This window comes from Amia ocellicauda, chromosome 1, assembly GCF_036373705.1.
Source record: "Amia ocellicauda isolate fAmiCal2 chromosome 1, fAmiCal2.hap1, whole genome shotgun sequence".
Classification (NCBI taxonomy): Eukaryota; Metazoa; Chordata; class Actinopteri; order Amiiformes; family Amiidae; genus Amia; species Amia ocellicauda.
The window spans coordinates 19,022,685-19,039,664 of NC_089850.1; the positions used below are offsets into that span (position 1 = coordinate 19,022,685).

General features: G+C 41.1%; 1 protein-coding gene across 1 annotated transcript; it reads left to right on the forward strand.

Annotated features, from left to right (window-relative positions):
* The first annotated feature begins 4,176 nt into the window (after window positions 1–4,176).
* On the forward strand, window positions 4,177–16,649 carry pnocb (prepronociceptin b). Its single transcript, XM_066697554.1, has 3 exons — window positions 4,177–4,274; window positions 12,559–12,713; window positions 14,399–16,649. The coding sequence occupies exons 2-3, from the start codon at window positions 12,591–12,593 to the stop codon at window positions 14,987–14,989; spliced, it is 714 nt and encodes a 237-aa protein (XP_066553651.1). The 5' UTR covers window positions 4,177–4,274; window positions 12,559–12,590; the 3' UTR covers window positions 14,990–16,649.
* Window positions 16,650–16,980: the final 331 nt, after the last annotated feature.

The window sequence follows — 16,980 nt, forward strand, 5'->3', positions numbered from 1 at the left end:
GCTTGCATCGTCATCGTGTGAGGTTCCAGCTATGGCCTTTCTTTTGCATCTGTCTCCTGCAATTGCTTAATAACGCAACGGGAGCTGCCGATATGCAGTAAGAGAGCTGGAATTCCGAGCGGAGAATTAATTACTTCTTTGTGAAGCCGTTTGGCAGCGTTTTGCCCCTGGGCTGTCTCAGCGTGTGTCCTTTAACTCTCCCACTCCTTATAATTTGATTCACTCGATCCCTGCTAAGAAGTAATATTAAGAAAGCACGAGACATGAACTGTTGATTTATTGACAAGCCTCTGTCTTCAATTGCCGTTTGTGGATCATTAACGATGAGCTGTAGAAATGGCGCCACACAAAATCCGGTATTTTTATTCGCTTAATTCGGTGTCCTGCACTCGTTCAAAGACTGATGCTTCTTCCAGTGAGGTCACCTTTAGTTTCCCATTACCCCTCTACAGTCACACTCCAAGACTGGGCAGAACAAGGCAGGATGGTCAGTCGCCACACTGATTAATTGACCTCATGCAAGTGGCCCTCTGAAATCCACAATTGTAGCACTGTGAGAGACAAATAGATGCCACAGTCAGAGATTTCCATAGCTTTTTAAAGCAATGAAAAAGCAATCATTCTTAAAAGAGGTTTGAATACGTTACCTTTCTAACTGACAACATTGGAGTTTTTTTTCCATAAGTGAGCATTGTTAGTCTGCATTGATCAAATACTTTTCTCTTCAGACAGCGTGCTGTTTCTTCCACTCCATCCCAGTTTCACTCTTCTTTTGATTTCTTCCATAATATCCCCATCTGCACTGATTTGTATATATATAAACAATCAGGCTCTTTCTCAAGGTCCTTTTGGTTTGAATAGGCCACATACACAATCATACCCTCTCTCCCTCTCACTCACCCTTTTTCACTGCTGTTTAAATCGATGGGGAAACGCAGTTTCTCTCAGTGTGGGCAGAAGTCACTGCACATATGAAATGAAGAGAACATGAAATGTAAAACTGATTTCTTCTGATCTAGAATGCTTCTACTAATACTTTAATTTTACCTGAATAACCAATATATAAAATGGGAACAAAGCATGATTAAAATCTGTCTTACATTCTGTGAAAACAAAACAAACAAGCAACCAAGCTCTCACCAGTCGTTTGAGTCTTAATTGCATTTTTTTTCCGGGCTTTTATTTCCATTGTTATGCAAATGTTGTGTCTTACTCAATTATTGTAAATCATCTAATGTGGAAACAGTAATATATTGAAGTGAGCAAAAGTGACATTGAAATAATACAGCTGGTGACAAAACACCACCCACAAAATAGAGCACACTCAAACTCACATCTGGTGTCTAGGCCTCGTGAGTCACACAGAGGGCTGATAATTATACCCTGAGCAAAGGAAGTACTGTCAGAAAATTTGACAGTCCCACTAATTTCAGGGTGGACTTTTAATATTCAGATTTGCTCCAGCACTTTCAGAGTGCCATATTGGGAGAGTTCATCTGAAACCTTGTGTGATACAGTTTAAAGATGAGCAGTTACTCTGGGCAAACACTGTAACACTGATTCTGTGGAATTGAAATGAGAACATTGTAATAACCAGCCCAGTTTAAGTTATAATAATAATAACTTTGGGGATTCTCTTATTTAAAACCTAATAAATTAAGTTGAAATCTTTATCATGAAATAAGACATTAGCATTTAACAACTAATTGCCTGGAGAATGGAGAGGCTACTATAAAACACAATGGACCAGGACCAGTGCATCAGTGATTTTAAGGTATTAACAGGACCATAAAACAAAATGTGCCATTTGTGTTTGTGGCACAGGTGGCGTTACGGGAAGGAAGAGCAGGACCTTGACATAGCTTATTAAAGGGGATAGCACTAACCTGTAGTGATCCCCCTCCCCCGTCTTTCTTGCTCCCAGTGCAGAAGAGGTTAACAGTAATTTATTTCTGCACACTACTGATTACCTTGAGGGGCACTTAGAGAGAAATTGTCAGAGCGTTTAATAGGGCTCCAGTTTTTGCATTGACCATTGATGTATGGGCTTATGTGCCTGCAGGGCCGAATTCCTTCGAGGTTATGATTTGGAATGATTGCATATTTATAGAATCTGCGGCCAAATCATTTGTTTTTTGTTTGTTTCTTGACGGTGTTGGGTTGTGCACATTTGTACTACATTTCTTTTCCCTTCTGAAAATTAAGGACTTTCCCGAGTTCTCTAAGAGTGTCTTGGTGGGCTTGCGTTGCTATTGATACAGTCCTGGGGGGGTGGTATATGGAGAATGGTTTCCTCATGTTTAGGATGGGAAGGGGACCTGGGTATAATTATATTGTTTGTTCACGGTTTGTTTTATTTGCTTCTTAAAGAATTACAGTGCGTATCTGGAGCGTCTGTGTGCATTGTCTGCAGGTAATTGAGAGGAAAAGGAGGGGGTGGCTTAATTATTGCAATTAAGCCATCGGGAGCTCAGGTGGAATACTTACCAGAAGTTCCTGCAGCCTCTTGGCACGACTTGCCTGGAAGAATGACAAAATGAAGATAAACGAAAAGAAGGGAAACAGAGCTATTGAAGGAGACAATCGAATAATTGAATGACGCAAAACTGAATCAGCCGGATTCTCCAGCAGCTTAGTCCCAATTGAGATCACGTATCCCCTGTCAAACTGGGCTTCCCACTGTCTTCTTCTGATAATGGAAATAATGGAAACTACTGAACAGTGACCAGTGACACCCCCCCAACACACACACACAAACTGTGAAAACTCACCGCGCTAACCGGCTGTACACAATACAATACGCTACAATCCTGGACAATGCCAGATGGAATTCCACAAACAAGAACAGCTCTGAAAATAGAATTGAGAATTGGCCATTATCACGACTAATCGCTGTAAATGGAGGGAGACACATTTTTAAACAGGATTTTGAAAATAGTTTGGAATGAGTAAGCAGTGCAGCTGCTCTTAGCACTTCACCGAAGAGATTCATGTCTGCAGTTGACAGACTTAGTTGAGGATGCTGACCAGTGGATGAAGCTGCTAGTCAATTTGACAATCACACTAGTCAATGGTACCCAGTGGCTTTAATACATTTCTCAGGTGAAGGCCTGATATTTTACACACAGCCCAAATGTGCATTTAAAAAGTTTAGTTTGAGTCAAGAATGTCACATGACAGAAGCTTTAATGATCTACATACCAGCTCATGCCCCAGCTCACCTGTGTATGGGGACCTTTTTCATCCATTACAGAAGACGACAGAGTCATAGGCCAAGCTCATGGAATCACAACGTCCTTAAAATAATGAGAAAGAGACCTGGGTGCCAAGCCAAGCACATACCTTTACCTACCTGTGGATTTATTTGGACAAACAAAATGTGCACCTGAAGGGTGATGCTGCCCATCTCCTTTACTCTTGTTAGGCAGCCTACACAGTGTATGCCCTGATTGTTTGTAGAATTAGTTGTTGTTGAGTTTACACACAATTCTGTAATTAATTGAAACTGCCATGTTACCCTACATTATATATATCTCAGCACAAGGGCACCCCCACTCCAGCCTCATTTGTGTATCCAACCCAAGCAGAAATACATGCAACAACCCCTTCCCTTTCCCAGCATGCATTGCATTTCTTACCCACCCTTCTACTCCAAACACCACCTTCTGCCCAGTGGGTCATCCTGCCCTTAATCTAGCGAATCAAGGCCAGAAATGTATGCCTGGTCTTGAGTTACTTACAACTTCTAAGTCCAAATACTAAGGGACCCCAAAAAAATGGGGCAGAGCAGAATTTGTCATTAATTTGTCATTAATTAAATGGTAAACGTGAGGGGGCTTCAATAGTTTATTGGTGAACCTGCTGCAGTGTAGTGAAAAATACAACCACAGTGACAAACGGTGATGTAGGAAGGTGGGTTTTGGAGGACTGGAGTCACTGTAGTGTTCTGGGAAAATGTATTTTTTATAGCCCCTACATTATTCCCGGAAAAAGACAGGTGACCCAGTTAGGTGGTACGTCGTCTTTGAGTCAGTAACCGTGGCTATCTATCTATCCATCTATCTATCTGTCTGGCGTCTTACGTAGGAAGGTGTCTACCCTGCGTGTGTGAGGGAGGGAGAGAGCAGGCAGGGAGGATGGAGCAAGGGGAGGGGCACATCAGTATAAGAGAGCACCATGACAAGAGCGCTGTAGTTACTCCCAGAGCTGAAGACAGGACAGTACTGCCACACACAGACGCAGAGCCCGGACACACTGCTGCACAACACACTCCGGTAGGTTCACTGTGGTCTTCTCTCACTTCTCACCTGGGGGAATGGGAGAGGGTGCGATATGGGTTATACTTATCAAAATGTTCTCTGGATGCTCTCTGTTGTGTGATTTTCACTTTGTGGCATTTCTCATATTATTTCTAATACAAGTCTAACATTTATTTTACATTCTATTTATTTTTAGGAGTCTCCATGTTTGGTTGACTTGCTGTCTACTCTAAATGTTTTACTTAATTCTTTACCAGATCAATATTTAATTATTTGCTCACTTAACCTACTGAAGTACTGGTAAAGTTGCCAAATATTACCTTTAGGGTGTTTTCTTTTTAAATATAAGTAATATTAATAATAATGATAATAATTTAATCTAATTGACTGATACCGATTTTGTTTCCAACAATATTTTTCAACTCCTGACAATATCCAACAGGCTCCTACAGCTGTGTGTTAGGGAGGGAGTGAGAGAGAGAGAGAGAGAGAGAGAGAGAGAGAGAGAGAGAGAGAGAGAGAGAGAGAGAGAGAATAGTTAATACAAAGATAGGAAGTTTTTAACTGAAAACTGTCAGTCCATTAATTGCACTTAATTTAGAATCATGTAGGTTAAACGGGTAACTACAAAAAGACACTCTGCATTTTTTCCTACAGCCGATTCATTTGGATCATATTATTGTGCCAGCAAATATGGTTCAACAAACCTACTTCTTGCGCTTAGATTTTACACCTGTAGGGATGAGCTTTTTCCCTGCATATATGACACTCTGTTGTTAGTTATTTTATTCCAGAAAATCCATGCACTTTTGCATTGCTGTTCTTATTACCGTTTGGTAAACTTATTTACCCTTATGCACGCGTGTTTTCAATTGCCTTCAATTACCTTCTCACAACCAGAGCTCTGTGCCATCTGTGGTTATTTTTATAATATTACAATCACATTTGGTATAAGCTTAGACACAGCGAATAATAGGGATAGCATTATTGCTAATACTAAAATAAGATGATTATTATTGTTATTATTTCAGAAAGCAGCTATAAGTGCAAGCTTTAGCAGACTTTTTAAAGGTACTGCACCTGGAGAAGTTGCAGATGACCCGCTGTGCTCAGGCGCGGTGCGATGCTGCGGGAGGGTCGGGGCGCGGAGGTGCCGCAGGTCGGCGTGGGCGGCCCGGCTCGGCGAGGGTGTGGGCACGGAGACCCTGCTGGGAGGAGACCGGGCTGGAGGATGAATTCATCCGCAGTTGTGAGCTTGTCTATATGCCATGCTTTCCAGTCCTGCTGCTCCCGCTTTCAGCCGGGCTGCGGCTCTAGGACGCGGGGTCCCGACCGGTGCGTCCGGCCGCCTTGACTTCCACCGACCCGCACGTCCATCAGGTGGAAGAGCCGCGGGGCGGTCGTCTCACAAAAACAGCTGGACTCCTGAAACATACATATTTGTCACTGGGTTAGTAGACTTGTGTGGTAGTATTTTTTGTTACTGTCAGGAAAAACAACACCAATTCGCACTTATGATTATGATTATAGGTTTTTCATATATGACATTTTCTCACCACTGATTCCAATTCAAAACTCTGTGAACTAATTATACCGTCAGTCAAGCAGCTTTTAAATCATAGTTTCTCCACACATTTCTGCAACGTTACTGCACCCTTAACCTGGGAGTAAAGGTGTCGTACTACTACTACTAGACAACCAAAAGTCTCGGATTTGACGCGTCTGGTTATTAATTACATTTGGGCTCTAGCATTGCAAACGTTGCAGAAAATGTATAAAAACTGTGAAGAAACATTAAAGAAGCAACGCCACTTATTAATTTGTCAAGAACTATACATGTACAATTATCCAAATAATGCATATTATAGCTCGTTTGGTAAGTTTCTGTACCTACAGTAATTTCTCAGACTGGGATGTGTTTTTATAGGGTAACATTGGATTTCTAGTGCAATTAGCTCTTAATAGGGATGCATGATCGGACCTGCGGGTGTTGCATGAGTTATATCACAGCTATACGAGGATAAGATCTAGTTTTGAAATAGGGTGTCCATGTGGATTTCCTCAGTCTAAAGTTTGCAAACCTGTTATGCTGTATTAGTGGTGAATCCCATGGCCCCCGATTCCCTGCTGACTTTACACCTGTTTAACATATCGCACGGTCTGCAAGCGATGAGAAAAGGGTGAAGAAAATCAATACGACGTTTTTAGGAAACTGCCAGGACTGTATCTGTATCGCTGTGGTCTGTATATATAATTTGCCTATTTCTAATAATTATATTCTGAAAAATTGTAATTATATTAATCATCATATGCCTAATTATTATTATTAGATTATTAGACACTGATCTTATATATATATATATATGGTACTGACCCATCATATACACAGGACTGGAGGATGCAGGGCTCCCTGATAACACAGCAGCCTTACAGGGTCCCCGTTTTGTCCTGTCTGGGCTCAACCCTGTGCACCCGCCTCTCAGTCAGCTCTGGAAGCAGTGAGATCTGGGACCAGTTGCATAAGACATCATGAGTATTGAATAACTGAAGCATAGGTGACCGAGGCTTTTCCATTAACTATAGTGTGCTGTGCTGACTTCAGTGGGTCATGGCACTCATAAACCCAAGGATCACTTCAGAGGCAACCTAAACTCAGGGGGTCAGTTTAATCCAAGTTGTTTTATGCAGTGTTTTTAGCGTCTCAAGATGGGCCACCATTAGTGGTATGATTTTGTGTGGAAAAAACAAGTTAAATATAGTGAGGATTACCATGGTAAAATCACAGTACAAAGTGGTGTGGTGTTTTAACACTATTCACAACCTCTAATTCCATAGTGACCACTGACCACAATCTGTGTTGACATCAAACTGCAACAACACAAAAATAAGGATCAAAATTAAAAACACCAATGTGTATATTTGAAAATATAATGACATAACAGCGATATGATTTAATATGTGTTGGGGATGTACGACACGCCCCATGTGTCCCCTACGACACACCCCTATCCTCTATGACTGGCCTGTGTCTGTGTCCCCTACGATATGCCCATATCCTCTACGACAGGCTTTTGAGTGTAATTGTGGTAACAACTAGGGACAGAACGGATCCAGGGGTTAACAATTGACTCAGCGTGGTCAGCAAGAACACAGTCGATGTGTATCTTATATGTATAGTAACATATGCTGCTGTTGCTCTAATGTATGCTCCCATGCGACATTTCTAGATCACATATGATACTTTTTGCTCTCATTCATCATTTGGCGTCAGTGCCCTGTGCACCTTTTATCTTAGTAAGTCTCATCCTGCAGGAGCGACGGAAAGCAAAACCCCGATTGTTGAATTGGCAAGCCGGGCACATGGTCCTTGCATCACAACCCACATGCTTCCATCAGCAGGAGGATGTGAGAGCTATCACTTAGAGGAATCTGGGTTACTCACAGGAGCCAGATGTATGTAGCTGCAAAATAAGATATGTCAGATTATTATTTTTAATAACAGAAGATTGAAAAATAAATAGAAAATGTGAACTTTATTAGCGGGGTACTTTGTTTCCAATCACAGCCAGCAGACCTAACACCCATTGCTGAAGAAATAACATTTTCCCCCTCAGGAGTCGGGATCTATTGAATGTATAACAAGACCTCTGTGGGGTTTAACAAATCCATCTTTTGTGAGTTTAGCCTGCAATCTGGATGTGTTTTACAGACAAAGCAGTGTCTTCCACTCTAGTCTCATCGTGGAAATGTGTGACGAGGTGATGTGGCAAAGGAGAATATTTACTAAGCAAGACATCGCACAGAAATAGGCGACTGCACTCTGATACGAAATGTGATCGAAATCAGCTTGTAATATTTTCCAGCCACTGTACACACATTATAAATAAAACATGTCCTTTCAATATATACGAACACAACAGATTTCAGATTAGTTGTGTTTCTCTCGCACCACAGGGTACAAATGAAGCCGATCACGTAAACACAAGGGAGATGTAGCTTTCCCCTTGTTTCCCCACATTGATTAAAATTAATTTCTTTCTTTTATGGTTTAGCTCAGAAAACTAATCTGTGCCTCTGGATAGTCAACATTGTTCAATTTGAATAAACAAAAAAACAATTATTGGTTAAAAAAGGCATTACAAGATGTGTCTCCCTGCCTCTTACTATCTATACATTTTAATGAATACATGATGTACAGATATGATTTAAGCCGTGCACTGTCTAGATTTAAACCACATCTCATTCTGGCTCTAATAACTAGTGCATTTAGTATAATTTGTATGGAGTTTTCCAGACACATTGAAAAAGATTGGCATTGTATTGACAGTATGAATGGAAAATAAATCCTTCAAGATTACAGTTATGAAGTTTGTTATTAGACCATTGTCATACTTTAACAATCCTGGGCAATATTTTAACTCCTAGTGAATTAATGAATCAGTGGAATTACACATCGATTTCCTGAGTTCTGTCGTCGATTAAATCAATTACAGTTAAGATTAGGGTTGGAGTCAGGGTGAGGGATAGGGTTACAGATACCGGAGCTCAGAGGAATGTGTGAGATATTCAGGTATTGTTCCTTGGGTATTCAAACATGAAATAAATGAAATAAAAGTAGGTATTTAAATATTTTCGGATGATAACATTGATTGTGCTTTTGGGACTCTCCTCTGGGATGTCTTCTGATGTGCGATTATAGGGGGTGATTGAGCTGTGAAATGTGACGTTGCAGTATAGCGGCAAAGCAGGTTTATTTAACACTTGCCTTGAACTCCGCACGGCCAGGACCCCCTCGTTCATTTCAAGCCTGGTTTGTTTTTAATCACTACATATGTCAAAAACTGCAAGAGCATTAGGGTAATCGCCCTTGTGGAACATCATTAGACAAGTCTTATATCGATTTTCCAGCAGGCTGTCTTGAGAGAGAAAAAGAATATCCTATTTCTCTCCTGAAGTACATGTTTGTCACTGTAGTATCAGTATAGCTGGGGCTGAGAGCGGATGCACCAATACACTAAACAGTGACATGGTATCCAAACACAGATGCCTACATCATTGGATACATTTTGCTCTGGAATTCCCAGGTTGTAACAAAGTTTTTCTGAAACCACAGAGTACCAAACAAAGAGCTTGTTAAGAAAATAGCCCAATTAAGAGCTAAATATTTTCAACTGAGAGTTTGTGGTCCCCCAGGACAAGGTTTGGAAGAATAGACCGAGAACTTTATGATTTTATTATATATTATCAAACAGAGTAAAACAAAGGCCAAGAACGAAACTGACTGAGAAAAATGTTCCTCAAGAACAACTGGACCAACTACACACTTTTATTTATCTGCACCGTCATCTTCCCAGTATACTCTGAGACTTTGGCTTGGCCCAAGACTCAGCAGACAGTTTCTTTCCCTCTTTATGCGTCCATCCCCCCCCCCCCCCCTTACAAAGGTGTTTAATTGGTTCTCCTAATTTAAATGGATTCCGTAACCCCCCTCCCTTTCTACAGTCCTTGTAACTGAACTTTTTTAATTGAAAAGATAAGACTGTCATTCAATTGGCAGAGTTTTTTTTATTATTATTTTTTGAACGGTGGCTGACAATGTTAATTGAGGTTGATGACTGGATTCTAATGCAATTAAAATACCTGATTTCTCCCTCTCTCTCTCGCTCGCTCTCCCTTTCTCAACAAATGCTAAAGAGCTTTTCTCTTTAAAGATTACTAGACAAATTTGTAGAGGAAATTACTTCATTTGTTATCTGGGAAGTGGTAGATGAGTTATAGTAATTTAGCCTGGAGAGGAGATTGGACACTTTTAAAGGGCTCGTGGTCATTTGGAAACTAGAGTCTAGGTAACATTTAATAATAAGATCACATCGATAGCAGTTAAATTACTTATTAATTAATTATTACTTAATTTTAATCAAACTATTATTCAGTGTGTTTGTTAGCTGGTTTGCTATATTCTCTCATTAACAATAACACAATACATTATCTTATTGAAGTGATTATATTTATTATTATTTGGGACTTTGTAATACAATGTCCTGGCACCTTTTGTTAGTTTTCAATCTTTTTATTGTTCATTTTACCCTTTCGGTTGCTTTCCACTGCAGCCACTATTTAAATCCCTGGTGTTTCCTAAGTAACTGGATACTTGCTTGGAGCAAAAGTCAGAAATAACTGTGGCCCTCCGGCAACTGTTCTTAAAATACCTGTTTGTAATCCTCTGCGTTGACATAGTCCAGTATCCCCCTAACACCCACAAGACCTCAAAAAACTCTCCAAGATGAGATCCTCAAACTGGTTAATTGTTTCAGAAACTGCTGAACGTACTCTATTCTGCTAATCAGACTGTAGTCTGGTTCTCAATGGCGCTGCATCATAGCTACTATACTGCATCATAGAGTGCTCGGAATTAAAGATTCCTAAGATAGAACTGCACATTGACCCCGTACCCTCTTCTGTTCCTTGCCAATGTAGGTGTGGTGTGGGAGGACATGGAAATGACTGCTTTGGGGTGCATCAGACCCACTCACGCCATCTCTAAACAACACACCAGTTATTACGCTTGCAGTGGCTGGTGTGCTTTGGGTGCCAATAGCTGTTGTCCTTACCAGGTGCAGAACGAAAGAGGTGGAATGGGGTTCTGTACAGAATTCTCTGGCCGATCACTCTTCCGATATCTCGTCAACCTTCAATCCGATGACTGGATCGAGATTGCCTTGGAGACGGCTAACACCCTTTGTTAGCGTTACGCAGATCCGTTTGTCTGGCCTTGATTACGACAAAGCAAAACTTTTTCCTATGATAAAAACATGGTTGTCTCAGGTGGGAGCAGAGGTGTAATTAAATGCCCCCCCCTCCTTATTCCCACACACGATAATTGTTGTTTCTCTTTGGCCTTTATAGGTCCATTTTTACACATAATTTTATGTGCGTAGGCACTTTGCAATAAATATCACTTTCGCCTCTTTTCAGTTTCAGTCTCATTTAAATACTCCCGCTCCTCGTAGCTGGGGGAGAAGTTCAGTGAAAGGTCAGTGATAATTGATGCATCCAAGTCTGATTGGCAGCTGTCTTAGTTATAGGCAAACTTGACACATTGCCCATTCAAACTTTTTATCCATATCTGTGTAAGTAAGCTATATTTATTGTTGTAAGCCATGGTTTGCTAACAACTGACCGATAAAGTAAAATAAATACGTGACTCAATGCCTCACTAGGAAGAAGTATTTTGTGCATTTTCAATAATAATTGTTGGCTATTTAAAATCAGAAAAGAGAGAGGTGTGAGGTGTACAGAAAGTAATTCTGACTAGAGTTCACTGTTCAGAAGACTTTTAAATATATATATGTATCTGAGGTGAATGCTTAAATGTTAAAACATCAAAAATAATCCAAAAAGAGGATCTTGTACTAAACGTTTAACTGTATGTTTCTTCCCTTTGAAACTACCCCAGTATGCACGTAGGCACGTAGTTTTGGTGGATTATTATTTTCAGGCAATTAATGGTACATATTAATTAAAATTGTAGAAAGTCTATCATCCTGCAAAAGGCAGACTTTTTTCTCTCCAGATTATACCTGAAAGTTCATCATTAATTCAGATCCCTGTTGGCTTCCTTGCAGATAAATCTGTACAATGTTTTTTTCTTTTTTATAGTGTTTCAGAAAGTATTTGAACACGATTCAGCATTAGCATACTTATCTCCTCTCTGTGGTTAGAATCAGTAATAGGATTTTAATATGAACAAAGACGGCAAGGGGAATGGAGAAGCCCCGCTGTTTCCCAGAAATTAGCGGCAAATGGCTGCAAATATTTAAAAGATTTAATCAATTAAAGCTTAATTAAATCTGCTATTGTAGTTTCTGGTCTCTTGATCTCATGACTAATGGGTAGCTATTTGACACACAGTGCTCAATGGACCTGCAAACCTGCTAGTTATTTTCTCTTTGTTTTGCCCAAAACATTTATATTACAGCAAAGTATCTTTATAACCTGCTTCATGTCTCCCTCTGTCAACTAAATGTAACAGATATTTAAAACCTTATTTATTGCCTTTAAGGTGTTCAGAACTCTTCTTATATCTCATCTGACATTTGCAAACTGCAAAGATTAGCAGGAATATTTTGTAAGCTTTCCACTCACAAAAAAAGTGGGGGTTTCCTGTTCCTCGTTCCTGCAGGAGGGGTTAAACTGGTCAATTAACATATTAAGAGATCAGAAACCTGCAGGACCACATTTGTACAACACTGGACTGAAGTCTTACTGTGTGTGTGTGTGTGTCGGTCTCTCCTTCCAGCTCCTGCCTCTACCAGTGCCACCCAGAGAGCCATGAAGACCCCACTATGGACCCTGCTGTTGCTGGGTCTGCTCGTCCCCATCCGCAGTGACTGTCAGAGAGACTGTCTGTCCTGCAGCCAGCGTCTCTTTCAGCAGGATACATTCAACACCCTGGTGAGAGCGCCTCCCTCCCCGCCGCGCTGCAGCCTGTTCCCTCGTTCCGGAGGGAGCACTGCTTTTCAGGATGCGTTTGAGCACAGAAGATACAGACAGCACTATAGGGGCAACTTAATGTGAATCCACAGTGCTCCCACTGAGAAGGACGCACCATTAAAAACCCTCCTCACACCAATTTAACTGTTAGCAACACTCTCAGCTCTACTCTGTAGTTTTTTTTATAACCTGGGTTACTGGTGCTTTTGTCAGTCAGAGCTATGAAAGTGAAACCCCCCAAATATCACAGCACTTTCCAGTACATTTTAAGATGAAAAATATTGTCTTGACCGTGTGTTTTTTTGCATGCAATGGCTGTATCTTTACCCACTGGCTTCTGTGTGATTGCGTGAAGCTTTGTCAAGTGGAAAACTACTTTTATGAGCCCCTGAAATACTCTTCATCCATCAATCTAGGTCTGCTTTATAAATCAGCCACCTTTCCCTCGCAGAGGCAATGGACTGAGCACTGGACACCTCATTAAACATGTGAATTCTGATTTCTAAAAGTCCACTGTAGGTGATAATGGTTTTATCACAGTATAGTGGGGACACATGCTCTTCCAATCAGTACAATACAATAGCACAGCATAATGAAGCACAGTGAAATCCAGGAGCAAGTGTCAATAAAGCGCAGGAGCAGGTGGGTCTGAAATGGAAACGTGTTGCTCAAGCAGAGGGGCAACAATTTAAAAGGGCAAAAATTGTAACACCTGCAGCCAATGGCTCTGCCCACAGACTGCTACACCATTATGGGAATGTATTGTGGGTAAAATTAAACCCCCATAAGGAATCATTCCCTTCGTGCTATTATAGTATCACATCAGAAACTTTTTCATGTGTGTATTATAAAGTCTATACCTAGTTCCCTCAGAACATCCTGCTCCGCTGACTGAGCTGACTGAATAATAATGAAGCCAATAATAGCGGAGATCTGTGTTTCCTTTCGCAGGAGCAATCTCTGACTCACCCCCCCCTCCTGTTCATAATAACCATTGTGTGTGCAAGCCAACTAATTTACTTAAAGATCGACTCATTCAGGCGGCTGCAGCGGTTACATTATCTCGGCGGTCAATTAGGGCTGCGGTGCGTTATCGGCCGTTGCTGGCAGCGGGCGCGTTGTGGGCACTGATATGAGGCGGAGCAGTTTGCTGTGTGTGTGCGGATCCCCTTTGGGTACGCCTTGGTTTGGAATTAAGATGACCGGCAAGGGGCACATCTGCTTTTCCCCTCTGCCTCTTAAGTCCCTCACAGCCCAGCCATGTAGGGGCTTCAATTTCATTGTCTAATTTTACTGGGGAAAAAATAAATCTGTCCATCTTCCGTCATTAAACTTCAGTGCTTCAACAATGAGGGGTGCAGCACAAATATGGCCATTAACATTATTAGTAGGTCTAATTAATCATGCACATGGAAAAATACATTGGTGTTTATTTTTGGTGTTAATTGTGCCTGTTTTAAAATAAAATACCTTCTATCTGGGCTCTGTAGGAGCAATTTTTCTGACATCCATGAAGGTGCCGGAGAGTAGAAGCTTCTTAAAGCTCTTTAGATCTGAAAGTACACTGGTCTTCACCTGTGGCACTAGCACTGTAACAGCCAACACTGTGAAAGGAGAAGCCTCTAAATTCCCTCGTCTTGTTTCAGATATGCATCTTGGAGTGTGAGGGCAAGGTCCCCACAGCGGCTACCTGGGAGATCTGCCACAAAGCCGCGGGGAAGTCCTCCTATCCTGTAGGGGGCGGTGCACTGAAGAGAGGGGTGGAAGTGGCCCAGCTGCCCTTGGACCTGGAGGACGGGGGCCTACTCTACATGGGGGCCCTGAAGCGCTTCACCGACGTCACCCAGGCTTTCGATGTCGACAAAGTGGAAGGCGAGAAGCGGGTCTCCAAAATCCGAGAGGCCTACCGCACCGAGGGGGAGTCCGAGGAGGGCCCGCTGGAGCCAGAGAGCTTGCCGGGGGACGAGTACGCCGTGCCTGCCCCTGAGGGCTCCATCGACCTCAGCAAGCGCTTCGGCGGTTTCTTGAAAGGGAAGTACGGCTACAGGAAGCTGATGGAGCCGGGCAGGTCCTTGCAGAAGCGCTACGGCGGCTTCATAGGCGTCCGGAAATCTGCCCGAAAGTGGAACAACCAGAAGAGGTTCAGCGAGTTTCTGAAGCAGTACCTGGGCATGTCCACGCGCTCCAGCGAGTACAACAGCCTCTCGGCCGACATCACCGAGCAGAACGAAATCTAGCGCAATGTTACCAGGAAGGAAGAAGCTCTAGATAAACCAACCTCCCACCCAACTATCAAAAAACATTGACAAATAACAGCCTGTGGAATGTTACTATAGTTTTGTTTTGTAAATGCAAAAATAATAAACATAATTAAAAACAATATGATAATAATATGAGAAAGAAATGTATATATAGAATAGAAGTCAGCTTTTAAGTGGTCGCCCATCAATGGGCCAAACTAAAGAGGACAAACTGCTTAGTTTTCTTTATTTTCGGTTGTTTTTTGAGAAGAGTGGTTTAGGAGCTCAGAAATGTTAGGGTCGTTTCTGTTTCTCAGCTCTATCTAGGGACCGTTGTTAAAAGGAATGTGTTTTGAGTGTCATGACACCAAACACACAGCACAACCACCCTCACCGCCCTACAGCTCAATTTTAAATGTATGTATGTATTTATTTATTTATTTATTTATTAAAACATATACAAGTGCAATGCAATAGTGGCTCTACTTGAAGCACTTTTCAGAAAAAGAGTCGACCCACCAAGACCATAATCTTTAGAACAGGATATTGTACACTCCTGCAGTTAGCATTTAGCCACAGGAGGGGTTCCAGTGAGCGTCAAACACAAAAACAAGCATTTCTCTTTCTGCAGCTCCAGGACTAGCTGACATCCCATCCCTTTCATTATGCTGCCCCCTGGTGTCTGATTAGATATATATATATATATATATATATATATATATATATACACACACACACACACACACACACACACACACATTGTTTTCAAATATTTGATCTTGCTTTATTTATTTATTTATTTATTATAATTAATGGGACTCAAAATAAAATCTAATATACCCATATAACTGGAAAATAAGGACAGATTATATTGCATAGAAAAATTGTATCTCCCCACTCAGTCGATTTCCCGTTTAGACTATATAACTTGGCCATAAATAATGGCCATTAATAACTAAGAAAATAAGTAAATACATAAGTAAATTAATACACAATCAAGTGTTACGTACTTTTAAACACCAGATTGTTACATGGACAGTTGTGATCATTTTGACCAATCAACATTCGCTTTACTGTACGTCGTTTGCCAAGGTGACTCTGTAACCCGTTGTTTGTTTTGGATGGTTTTGGGTTTCTTTTCTGTTTGAGGAAACATTTTTAAATTTGTTCATTGAAAAAAAAAAAAAAAAAAATGTACATAGCAAAACCGAACAACAACAAAAAAAAGATGAATAAATTAGTTTACTATTTCTTTTGTGGATTGTCATGCAGAAAATTATTGTGTGCTGATGTCATTTTTTTAGGAACGCAATTCTGTCCTGAGTTTGTATTTTTATTTTACTGGGAAAGCACAGCAACTCTTTAATGAATGTGCTGCGGAAAGGGGAGGCCAGACTAGACTGAACAGTGAAGTCTGAAGATGCAGCACAGGCCAAGGTGAGTTTAGTGTAACGCGTGAGTGTCTATGCCTGGTCCTGGAGACCCGCCAGTCCAGATAGTATTACATGCCAACCCTTTCTAATGCTTTGCTGTGCCGGGGTTATTTATATATAAGACAAGCTCTCTGACTCTATCAATTCAGGGACCCCTGGGCCCTTGGGGGCTGGAGGGCATTCGAGTATTTCAGATTATCAGGATTAAACATTACCAAGTCTCAAAATTGGTTTTAATTTTGAAAGGGGGACCTGCAGAGCCTGCCAACGTGGTGCCCTCCAGGACCGGCAGTATTTTAGGGGAGTAGTCACCCCAATGTCTACATCAATGGTCTGAGTGACTTAATAGTAGGTACTCTACTCAACAGCAAACACTGAATAAAGTATACCCATCAAATATTTTCTTATGATTTGTATGAAAAAAAAATCGATCTTGCATTCTTGTCTTAATGAATGAATACTTCTCATTTGGCAAGTTATACTCTATTACTACATATAGACCATTAAAATGGTAAATAAGCCAAACTGCCGATTCCTGCTTCTAATTCAATGGTC